This window comes from Centroberyx gerrardi, chromosome 8, assembly GCF_048128805.1.
Source record: "Centroberyx gerrardi isolate f3 chromosome 8, fCenGer3.hap1.cur.20231027, whole genome shotgun sequence".
Taxonomy (NCBI): Eukaryota; Metazoa; Chordata; class Actinopteri; order Beryciformes; family Berycidae; genus Centroberyx; species Centroberyx gerrardi.
This window is the reverse complement of record NC_136004.1, coordinates 21829861-21842198: the sequence shown is the minus strand read 5'-3', so window position 1 is coordinate 21842198 and position 12338 is coordinate 21829861. Positions and strand designations below refer to the sequence as shown.

At 43.3% G+C, this 12338-nt stretch overlaps 1 protein-coding gene across 2 annotated transcripts in view; it reads left to right on the top strand.

Moving 5' to 3' along the window:
• Positions 1 to 823: 823 nt before the first annotated feature.
• The window catches only part of dock8 (dedicator of cytokinesis 8), a 58218-nt gene continuing 46703 nt past the window's right edge, over positions 824 to 12338 (top strand). For both annotated transcript variants that reach the window (XM_078285003.1, XM_071894841.2), the window contains exons 1-2: positions 824 to 931; positions 7671 to 7770. In XM_078285003.1, coding sequence (XP_078141129.1) covers positions 879 to 931; positions 7671 to 7770 — 153 coding nt within the window. In that variant the 5' untranslated portion in view covers positions 824 to 878. The remainder of the gene's footprint in view (positions 932 to 7670; positions 7771 to 12338) is intronic.

Genomic DNA, 12338 nt, shown 5'->3' with positions numbered 1-12338 from the left:
CAGTTTGGTATGAAGAGATGTGGACATGTTTGTTATGAAGGAAACAAAAATATCGGCTTACCCTAACAAAAAATAACTATAGTAATCCTATAATTTTAGAGGGGTAGGCTACAATACAAATACATATACCTATAAAACCATATATGAGCATTCTAGGAACATTATAGTGGTACAGTAGAAGATAAAAATACAAAGTACAGTAAAATAATTAACCTCACTATTGAGTGCTACGCAAACGGTTTAACTCCCTACAGGAATATTATAGCAACAGTGGTCCCATAGGAGATTTAAAAAAAACATTAAGTACAATAAGGTCAATATAAACTCACTACTGAGCAGCACAGACGCACTATAAGTCCCTATAGGAATATTATAGGACAATTATAGTGTTTTTTTTACTCATCAGAAATTAGGTTTGGTTTCTCTCTCCCTCTCTCTAACACACACAACAACAGAGAGAGAGAGAGAGAGAGAGAGAGAGAGAGAGAGAGAGAGAGAGAGAGGAGGGAGGGGGGAGAGACATAGAGAGAGAATAGAAAAACCCAGACTGCTTATTAAGCAAACCAGAGGGCTTATCTCAGCAGCGAGAGAGCGCGCGCGTGTCTCATCCATCCCATCCCCTCCCACCCGGCCGCCGGTGTCTGCCTCTCTGACCCCCCCCCCCCCCCCCCTCCCCTCCCTCTCTCTCTTTCTTTCTCTCTCTCTCTCCGGGATGGTTCAAATGCGGAAGTTTACACCCAGAAAGCCAAGATGAGTGTTGCGATGACATTTGTGCAGTAGGCGAAGCGCGGTGTGGGAGAGAGAGAGAGAGAGAGAGGCGGTTGGAGCCCGCAGGAAAACACTGGAGCCAGCGCCGCCCGACCGGAGTCCAAACTCGCATGGCTTCCCTGGCGAGCGCAGAGCGACGGGCTTTCGCTCTGAAAATCAACAGGTAAACATCTTCCTGTAATAGCCGCGGATTGGATTGTTTTTGGCACCAGGCAGCTTTTTTTTCTTTTTTTTTTTTTAAGTGTAACAGTGAATGTGAACTCTTGGCACCTCCCCCGAGGACTTGGAGGGAGCTGTCATGAGAGTTGGAGGGGATTCCGGTGAGGCAGGCAGCCACACGTTGTGAATGTTAACGCACTCTCGGCTAGTAGTTCACTCTGTCCGGTTTGTTTCAGAAGTAGAAAAGCAGCCTCGATGGATGTAAAGCAGTCCACTGTTTTTGCTTATGTTTCGTCATTGTCGTAATTCCTACAGTAAATCATGTTTGGCAGTCGTTCTGTTTTATTAGAGCACATGGCTAACATAGCTATCTTCTAGTAGTGACAACTCTGTGATACACCACGAGTTCATTACTCTCCTGTAGGTTCATTATTGTATTATTCATTGTTAATATTTAGGCTGGAAAGCTCAAAGAGGCAATACTGAACCTCCCAGGCTTCTACAGTAAAGCTGACACGACTAAATCTATATTCTGTAGTAGCTTTGTCAGTGCCATTTCCCCCTCATGAGGAATAGACTGTTTCTATATCTAGGGCTGTGCTTTATGATCATTTCCTTTGGTATGTGTGTGTGTGTGTATGTGTAAGGTCTGCTAACCCAATAGAGCTGCTATAAATGAGGAGGGATGTGATCATAGTTCCTGCTGTGCCACTGGCCAGGTGTGGAGGAAGTACTGTACGTGGGAGTCCATTGTGTGCCATGCTTATGCTGTACAGCTCATTAAAACAAACACCAATACTTCCTATGGCTAGCAGGCACACAGGCATATAACGCTTCTCCTAGGCTTCTCACACAATAGGGCAGTTTGAGTTGAGTGCTTTTGTTGTACACTCTGTGCGTGGTGTTACAGCCATTTAACACACTGTGCACCAGAGTTCATTCACTCTGAAGTGGAGAGAGTTCAGTAGAAGTGGACAGTGATGAGTGGCTACATGGCTTATTTTTGGTCAAATCTGTGGAGGATGATGGGGAGGCAAATTGTTGTTTTCCCTCATATTTCCTATTATAGTTAACAAGGGGCATTCATTTAATCCCCATTGATCCCCCTTCAAATCACTCCGACCCAAATACCAGTTTTCCCTGCTTCTGCAGCTTTTAGTCGGCCCTCATAAGTGTTTTCTGACACCACTTGAGCGAGAATGTAAAATTTAGAATATATGTAATATATTTTCCTTGCAGAAGGCATTGGAAGAAGTTACACTGATGCCTTCATGCACAGTGTTTCTGAAAGAGTTCCAGTAGCCTTCTCTTGGTTTCTAAATGTTGTTGTGTGCTATTACAGAGTCTGCACTCCTCCATCCGCCACCATATGCTTGTTTAAAAGCTAGGCGAAATCTTGGATACCTCCTGTGTAGAGCTGAGCTCAGCTGCTGAGAGGAGTAAAGGATCGTGAGTCCCCAGTCTGAATCCAGTGATGAGCCAGCGGATAGATCTGTCTGCCTCTGTGTGATAATGTGTTGAACAGCATAGGCCAAAAACAACAGTGATTTGTTTTTAAGTGTTGTGTTCAGGGAGTTTTGGTATTTAACATTAAATCATTTTCATATTGATTCGGTAACATTAAATGAACCCTATGTAACATAGATCCATCTAAAAGTAACCAATTCAAACAAAATCACAGCTCTGTTTTTTATTTTACGCTGCTTTTTACCAAGGTCTTGTACAGCACATAAATGTCCTGTCAGTCCTCATGTCTAGTCCTCTCTCTATCTCTCCATCAGGATGGAGTGTGAAGGAAATCCTGCCCTTTTTGACATAGCCTTGCTTAGGTTTCACTTCGCTTTTTCTTCATGGCAGTTTTAAATCAGGAAATACGTGTTTCTTCATAGTCCAGATAGAGTGGGGGATGAAAGAGAAGTAAAAAACTGTGTCAGTGAAGCATGCAAAATGCTGAAGTAAATACTACAGCGCAACACAACGTTACATTTTGACGGCTAGATAGACTGTGGATGCAGCCACATTTTTCTGTGGTTGTTCATTCGGACGTGACGCTCAACACTCTACCATTGAACATGATGTTCCTCACTACTAGCATATGGCAGCAGGTGTGAGGACAGCTGTGGACATGGGGCCTCTGTCGTTCAATACTCTAAGTGGCTGGGGGATCGGGATTGAGTTGCATCTGATTTCCTCTGGGTTTTGCCTAATGACATCTGTTAACCCTCCTGGGTGTGGGTGGACCCTTGAGCTATAGACTTATACACTAAAGACTTTTGATAAACGACTAGCCTTGTGGTAGACGTATTCAAATCCCGCATGAAGTTGCTTCCATCTGAAGTTTCCTTTTGGCCACACTTTCTCCCTCGGAGCAGCGTGTGACCCGACTCCTGCCAGATGATGTTGTGTTTGTGTGCGCCTCCCTCTTGACAGGAAGCCGAGCGGTGATGGCACTGATAGCACTAAGACCCATTAGGTCTGGAGGCATATGATAGTATGAGACGCACAGTGGGGGCATCCCCTCGGTCCACCTTCCTCCTGTTGTCATGTCCGCCACACCGCTCTCTGATTTCCTGTGTTCCCAGTTTAGTTGAGATGAAGGAGAGAAGACCTTTGGGAGTAGGATTTTTTTTTTTAGACTATGAAGACGCAAGTTCAGGGAGCCACCCGCCTCCAGTGCAATGACTTGATAATAATGATAATAATAATTATAGCCTGTCTGACTGAGCAGTATGCCTGGTGGGAGTCAGAACATGCACAGTCAACATAAATACAGGTCGTCCCGGGTAGAATTATAGATCTGGCTATCAGGTGGGCCTAACAGTAAAAGCGTAGCAGTGAGTAGCAGGGATACTGCAATTTTTGAGTCTGATACACTTTGGGGAATGCTGGGGCAGTGATTCCAGAAATGCTGACAGGAACAGACCCTACGCACACACAGCAAGTGCAGGCCTGCATAGACAGCCTGACTTGACAAAAGGGCCTGCTTCTTTCCTATAGGGAAGGGGTGCTTAAGGGTTTTCACTCCGGGCCCCAAATTTCGCAATCTTACCTTGGGATCTGGGCTCATTAAAGTATTAAAAGGGCTAAATTAGAGACACCGGGTTTTCTCAGGACTCCAACATCATACAGACGTTTAAGGGTCCTCATCAGCATTAACTAGCTGGTCTGACTGTATTATTATGTTGGGATGATGATGGACCCGCAACATGTCTAAGATGCTGTTGTTGTGATAAGAGTGACTAATGTCTTGCAATACCAGCAGATGACTGTGGTTCTTTTGGGAAAACAACCATAACCACATAATATATTCTCTGAGTGAGATGGAATTGAAAAGCTGAGCACTGTGCTGAAGTCTGCTTCAACATTTACTTAGCCTAGCCTTTCATTTGAATTGTTACTTCAGAAGGTTCGGGAGCCCCTCATGCATTGCTCAATGGAGTGGCAACATCTGCCGATTTGCTGATGTTGGCTCTGCTCACATTATATTTTAGGAGGACTGCATCGGACCCACAGAGCGGCGGTGAAGAATGCGCCTCTAGGGGAATGTCACCATGGCCATTCTCAGAGATCACAGACTTGAACCCCTAAGCCATGGTGCGGCACAAAAAAGCTGCAGAAGGAGCTTTCGAGACCAAAGCACTCAACTTCAATAACATGCTGTTTTTACAGACAGGGGCGGCCCTGTGTTAGAGGAGGGTGGTGTCGCTGTGTTTTACAGAACTCTCCCTATTTAAACAATCATGACCTTGAGTAACCAATGCTCTTGGCCTTTTTGTCCTGTCAGCTAAGAACAGTGGAGTTACTAGCTGACAGTACAATTTGTTCCTTTTTGAAGTGCTCTCATTGGGTTAATCCAATACAATAATCCATTGCTTCATTCATTCATAGTTGTTTCAGTCAAAAATAGTTATCAAGACGCAGGCTTAGGATAGGCTTATGACTCAAGCTGCTGTTGGCAACAGTTTGCTGAAATGACCAAAATCCAAAGCTTTACTTTTTGTCTTCCTGACAAGAACAGCTTTGGTCTTATGTAACAAAGGATCCAAGACACTGGCCCATTAAAGAGAATGACAGATGCTGTCTGTCATGACAAGCTGTTTGTCTACCAGTGGTAAAATAATGACTGCTTGGCTCTGCTGGCAGGAGCTGATTACTGTTTTACTCGCCTAGTCTTTTTATAGACAGGCCTTGTGTGTGTGTGTGTGTGTTTGTGCGCACGCGTGTACGTGTGCATGTGTGTGTGCACGTGTGTGCATGCATGCAAACGTGTGCATGCAAGCTTGTGTACATATGCACATGGCACTTTACATGTGCGTTTTGTATTAGTATGGGTTTGTATGTCTGCCGTGAGCTTTGTCTGCCCAATGTCAACGAGAGATATAGAAAGCATATGTTTGCAGAATGTGGCGGAGTGGTTATGGGCTCAGACTGTACGCCGGGTAGGGCAAGTTTCTTTTAGAAGTGAAGTTATGAGAAGGTTTTACTGGGTTTAAATTGCCTTGGGTAAAAGCACAATACACCCACCACACAATCTGCCCTTGGGGAAGAAAAGACAAACTTGTTTGCTCTGGGATGTTTTTTTCTGGTCATCAACTGAATAATGGAACCACCAAACTAAACATATATTAATCTGACTGAACAGGTTGTATACCCTGGGCCTGTTATGTATTCATTATTTAGACATTCATACATAAGAGGAGGTAGCCTAATACTTTAAGAAGTGTGTGACTGGAGGGACACTAATGCAAGGTGCAACCAAGGTGCAACTAATGCAACCACTGTCCAAGTGCCCTTGAGCAAGGCACAGCCCTAACTGCTGCGATAGAGCTGCTCAGTGGCCAGCAGTGCAGGACTGTGTTTGTACTGAGCTGCAGGTGTGAGTGTTGTGTGTAAGCCTTCTTCCCCCATGTTAGTTCTCTATTATGCTGTAGTCAACTTTCTGAGTTAAAGAAGGGTTAAAAATGTGTTGAGAACTCTGCAGGATTAGGTTAAGAGTGACTTTTGGACAAGTGAGTATTGCCTAACACAGCTCTGTTGTTAGCCATGATAGCAGTGAAAGTTGATAATGTGGCCATGCATACCTTTCTGTGTGTGTGTGAATGAGTGTGTGCGCACAAGCTGTGCATATCAGCATGCATATGTGTGTAGTAATATCCTCCATGTGATTAATTTAATGCCATTTTTGATCATGTACATTCTTGCATTGTTGGTTGTCGTGATGCTGCTTTCTTGTCCATGTCTCTCTTGTAAGATATTTTTAATATGGGACTACCTGGGTAAATAACTGCACTGATGAACTTTACTCTTTGTGTAAATTTGTATACTGTTCTCCCACCCACGCCTTGACCTTCCTTGGCGTTTATTTACTGCTTTGACTCACCATGTGGTGTGATTGACAGGAGGGAGGGGGAAGTGTTATGTACAGCATGTGCGTATATATGTCAAAGTTGCAGTAGATACTGTGTTTTCGGTAAAGCCCTTGAAAATGAATTAAGTAAAATGTGGAAATGGAGAACATTAACCAGCTTTTCTTGATTATTGAAAAGTAAATTTTTGGGGGGACTCATTGTTTCTGTAGAACATTGAGGATATTAGTTTTTGGACGCTTACATGAAACAGTCTTACAAATTTCACAATCTCCTTGACTCCATAGCAGCTTGTGTGGATTTGACATGCCAGCATTCCTTCATTGCGTTGGTGTTTATGAGTTTGTGGCTGTAATTAGGGACAGGGCCGTCGCAACAATGGCCATGGGGACTTAATGAAGGCAGGAGATTGACCACAGGGGAAGTGGTTGGGAATGTGACCCATTTGATCGAGCCTGTCTTTGCCCTCCAACTCTTTCCAATGTGTCAATGTCGCAATACACTACTTCTGACACACACACACACACACACACACTTACACACACAAATGCAGACAAGTGGCCTTTCATCACTGAGCAGCAGAGAATAAAGCAGTTACTGTGTAGGGTTTGGTGGGGGTCCAATGATATGGTAGATTAATTATAAAGAAATAGACAGTGCTTTAGCTCAGCGTTGAGGAGAGACGAGATGTGTGCAACAAATTGGGACACTGGTTCTCTTCTTGTTAGTGTCTGTTCTGCTTCTTTTCACCTCTTTTTGGAGAACTACAGGCACGCACACACACACACACACACACACACACACACACACACACACCCTCCACATCCCTCCACATCCCCATTTACCCGATGTATGAGTATTTGTGAATGCTACTCCATTCTTCTGTCATGTTGATTTCCTGCTTGGTCTGACCCTTAAATCAGGACACCATATTTATTCCACTGTTTGTATGGCTGCCAGCTTGACACAGCTCTGCTGCACACAGCTAGCAGAGCTGCCTTTCTGTAGAGGGTAAACAATGGTTTGAATGGGATCACCGTGGAAGACCAATTCACACTAATGAGAGTATGAACAATGGTGGAATTGCTGTTGCATCTCTCATTAAGATGCGTTGTCTGGATGTTCCTTGAATAGTTCAGAAGTTACAGTTTTACATGCGGTTGGAGATGCTTTGTCTTTCTGTGTCTCACACTTTTCTTTTATCGTAGTTCTGCAGGCCCATATCCCCCATATGGAATCATTTTGTAATTTGTTTAGCCTATAAATATTCAAATAATTATCAACCGCAATCAGACTGCACTGGTACTATATAACTACTGTTGTCTGCCTCCTGGTCATATAACCCACTGAATCATGTGTTTCCATGTTTTGTTGCAGACACTCGTCTGCAGAGATCAGACGACACTTCAGTGGGAACCATGGCTCTTTTCACAGCCGAACCAACTCCAACGCCTCGGCCTCAATGTGCTTTACTGTGGTGAGTTTCCTTCTATAAAAAGATAACTTGATTTTTTTTTAAATGAGTCTGTAATTTCTATCTGCCAGGCATTAGTCACATTAGGCAAAATAAGTATCTGCTCCTCGGCTACCCTAAAAATGGCTAGCAAAGTTAGCATATTTCATTTGAACTAATGGGTAACACTAGCTGCAGGCTGGTTTCAATGAGGAATGCAAGCAATGGAAGACATTTTTCACTTAAATGAAGTGTAAATGCAGCACATTTTAATGACAATTTCCTGTCTAGCTATCTAGGTGTGTAACATTATGATAAGTGCTAATTCAAAAGAGATGTCATGGTATCCACATGTTGCCTCCCTTAATACCAGTGGTATAGTGCTACTTGAGACACGTGTATACAGTGAATAATATTATTATTAATACTAAATAGTCTAATAAATGGTTGTGCTTTATATGCTCAAAGAAAGAGCTGTTATAGTCTGTATACCTATGTATTCCCTCAACTACACTGCTGTTAAATACGACGATTGTCTACTTTGTGTGAACAATACTGCATTACTCCAACAACTCCAATGCCTCTGCCTTAATTGGCTGTATGATTATGAATTAACACACTGTCTTTAATTTCACTACTTCTGTGTACTACTGAGTTTCCTCTAATCCTACACTCACACACAGCTTTAATGCCTGTGTTTATACCTTGGAGGTATAAGCAAATTCTTCTTTACTATCCTCTTTACTGTCATTAGCGTTGAGACTACCTGACACTCAGTGTGGTGTCTAGTCTTTGTTAAAACTGTAATTCGAACAATAGACACACCAGTCACAGCTTCTCCAAAGCTGGCTATCTGCTTTTCCGTAAAGCGCTGAGTTTTTCAAAAGGATCTGGCACTAAGCTCATCTTTCTTCCACGTTCAATAGAACAGATATGAACATAGACATGGTTTAACATGCTTTTGTTAAACCCGGTATGACACTCTTCCCTGAGTTAACAGGCTTTCGGAAAACCTAGAGTCCCTTAGTTTCTACATGGCATTGAACGCCACTGAGATGGGTTGTTTTTTTGCCTCTGTGGATGCGGCCTAGAGGAGACTTTGAATGATTTCTGCCTCTCTTAAGCAAGCAGACAGAATGATGCACAGTAATCCTTTGGAGGGATTTGTTCCCACTACACTCTCAGTGGCACCATGTGACCCTCCGTCTCTGTCACACAGAGTTTATATCCGTCTTTCTATCCTCCTGCTTTTTCTGTGTCTGTCTCTTCCTCACCTCCCTCCCTCTCTCTCTGCCCATCTCTCTGGTTTTATGCGTTCTAATACCTCTCTGTTTAGCTTTTAGGCGTTAAGTCTCCTAACATATCTCTGGGCATGACTGACTGAGCTGTAGCCCTTTGATATTTTCCCAGTGATGATCCTTGAGCTAGTCAGCTGACAGGGGGTTGAGGAGGAGTAGTTGGACCATCCATCCCTCCCCGGCCTGCAGCCTGCAGCGTGGTTAATCTGTAACCTGCTTGGGAAATGGGTCAGTGCCTTGGCTACTGACAAGCGCTGGATGGGGGCCTGCTTACCTTGCAGCTTACACGGGCAAATCTTTAATATGGCCGGATTTGGGATGCGGGAGAGGACTTTTAATGCTATAATCTCCGGGATGATATTTTCCCATTATTCAGCAATCACGTCTAGCACAGCCAGACGAGGGAGGGATGTTTGTTGTTTCACTTATGATTTGGATCACCATGCTGATTATCATAATCTCTCTCTCTCTCTCTCTCTCTCTCTCTCTCTCTCTCTCTCTCTCTCTCTCTCTCTCTCTCTCTCTCTCTCTCTCTCTATTTTTAGTGCCTAAAATTCTGAATGTTGAGTGATACGTGTTGTTTGTTGTAGGTTTAATATACAAATTGAGGGATTAGAGGAAACGCTGCATGTGTTTTTATGCATGTGTGCTGTGCTTGAGTGTGTGCAGTGTCTTTGTGTGTGTGTGTGCGACTGTGCGCTGTGTGCATGCGCATACGTATTCATGTGCATTTATGTGTAAGCAGCATGCATGTGTCCGTGTGCCGGTAGTTTCTGTTCCTGTCTGGTGAAACACCAGTTGATGGAGGGAGGCTTTGCTGATGTCACTTCCTTAAGTGTTTTGCGGTTTCCCCACCTCAGCTCTAAACTGCACTTGAAACACATGAAACTGATCCCAAAACATTTTATATGTTCAAGCAGTCGGCCTCAGCTCCACCCTTCTCTCTGATAGGTTACAAACACCTCTCGCCATATTGGTTATGCTGATCTTTTCTGGAGTATTCAGGTTCTAGGAATGAGGATCAATTTGGAAAGGATCTATGCCCGGTGTTGTGGCTGAGTTTTAGCAGAAAGCATTGGCCGCCACACATTGTAGGTTCCCATATCCGGAGTGCGCCATTTTGTTCACTTCCTTTTTTACTCTGCATTCAGTACGCAGCAGGGTAAGTCTACAATTTCGGTACAACCACACCTGTCTTTTCGTGAAGCTTTAGAAGGAGATCAATGGTTATGCAATTGATTGTCTTAAATGCCGTAATTCAAGTCAAATGAGGATGTGTTGTATTAGGATATTGTTTGTCATATGCTCCATGTATTTCTGTTTTGTTTTATCTCTCCCACGGACATTCTGATTAGTGTATGTTTTGGATGGACGGTGTTGTTCCAATGAATGGATGCTCTATATAGACTTAAGAGAGGCCCTAATAGTGATTGATATTCCAGTTGTTGGCTCTATAAATGTGCAAAAAAAAATTCTTGATACTTGTGTCTGTACCTAGTTTTGTTGTATATAGATTTCACTTCCTCCTGGGGGTAAAATTGCCCATCTCCATTGCCACTAAATGTTGCAAAGGGATCATCACCTTTAGAATCACAGAAGAGTAAACTGACAGAAAGTCTTGCTGCTGATATGGTCAGGAGGTAGTTGGCTGGCTCTTCTCAGCACGACTCCGTAGAGCAACGTGTGCTAGTCAGAGGCATGCATATATTTGCATTCATTTGTTTTCTGGTAGCCTCCACGCTAAACAGGAAGAAAGAGGCCATTATAGTAGTAGATTGGCTTCCATTATTGTCCAAACTTTGAGGCAGAAAATCAGAAAGGTACACAAAGGGAGAAGACCTTCACTTTAGAGACTTTAGATTCACTCCTCCTTACAGAGGCTGTGTCTGTAGGCCTATCTGCCGTTTGAAATAGCAAAGATACACAGTCATTCTGTTTGCCTGTCTGCCTTTTCTTTCCTTCTTTTGTTGCATGCTAGCCATTGATACTAACACTTGTGGTGCAATTTCCTCTTCAGTGCCAAGTAGAGAAAAATATCCCTCAGGGCAGAGAGATGTGCAAAAACACGTCTGGGAGCAAATGGAATTTCTCTCTGCTTTCAATAGTTCATTGCAGCAGTGACTCATCCGGTCTCTGCAGTTCGGCCTACCTCTTATGTGCATTATCTGTCAGTGTGCATGCCGGTGTCCTGTTTCGCTCTTTCTTTTTCCCCTCTCTCTCATTCTCTTGTACACACTTTTTTTCTCTCACTCACTCTTTCGTACACTACCTGTCTGCCGTGCAAATGCTTTCTGTGTGGGACAGTTTGCACAGTGTGTGCAGCGTTAAAAACTCAGAATATTCTTTTTGGTAATGTAGGTTTTCCTCTCTTACCACATTTATGTTGAGAGACTTTGTGAACACGAGAAGACAATTTCCTTTTATTATCGGCTATTTGGAAAGTCGTGCTTATAATTTCAGTATGATATTCTGGTGTAAGGCTATGCCTATGTAGCCTAATCCTTTGACTCCACCAGCCAGATTTGTGGTCTGCCCAGTTTGTAGTCACTTTTCACAGAAACACCTGCTCCATGCAGGTTCCCCTTTTATGCCGCAGCCTTAGCCAGCCTGCAGAGGCACTGCAAAAGGGATCTGCATGATTCATATCGGCTGTGGCTTTTCTAGGAGCGCACTCTAATGATGAAAAGCTTGTTTATTTTTCTCCATGTGCCAGTGTGAAGTTGTTCAAATTTCGTATTGATGATTTTAACAATATATTCTGATTCAAAGGAGCGAATGAGGTTTTCAGACCTCATTTTGTATACAAGTGACTGAGCCTTTCATTTGCCTTTGATCTGCTGTGGCTCTGAAGTATCCTGTAGTTTACTGTGAGTGTGAATTTTCTGTGCATAACTAGGGGAAAAAGAGGCAGTGTACTTCTATGAAACACACAAGTGGATTGATAGAGGTTCTGTCTAAATATAGGCCTATCCAAAAGATGCTTTGCTTTCTGCTACAGGCCAGTTTGCTCCAGTTTCTATTTATGAATGTGCTTGAGCTTCTTCTTCCTCGACAGGTATGAGATATTAGAGAATGGTCATGATTCAACTTGTCCGGCTCCTCCTCCCTCCCCCTCTTTTCTATTTTCTCCATCCTCCTCTGTAGTATTTGGATGTGACTGAGGGCCGTACAAACTCGCTAAGCACCCTGTAGCTTTTCAAAGATGATTCATCTCTTTGGTTTCTCATTCTCTCTCCTACTCTCTTTCCTTTTGTTTCTCCCATCCTCTTCAAACAATTATTAGTTACGCTGTTG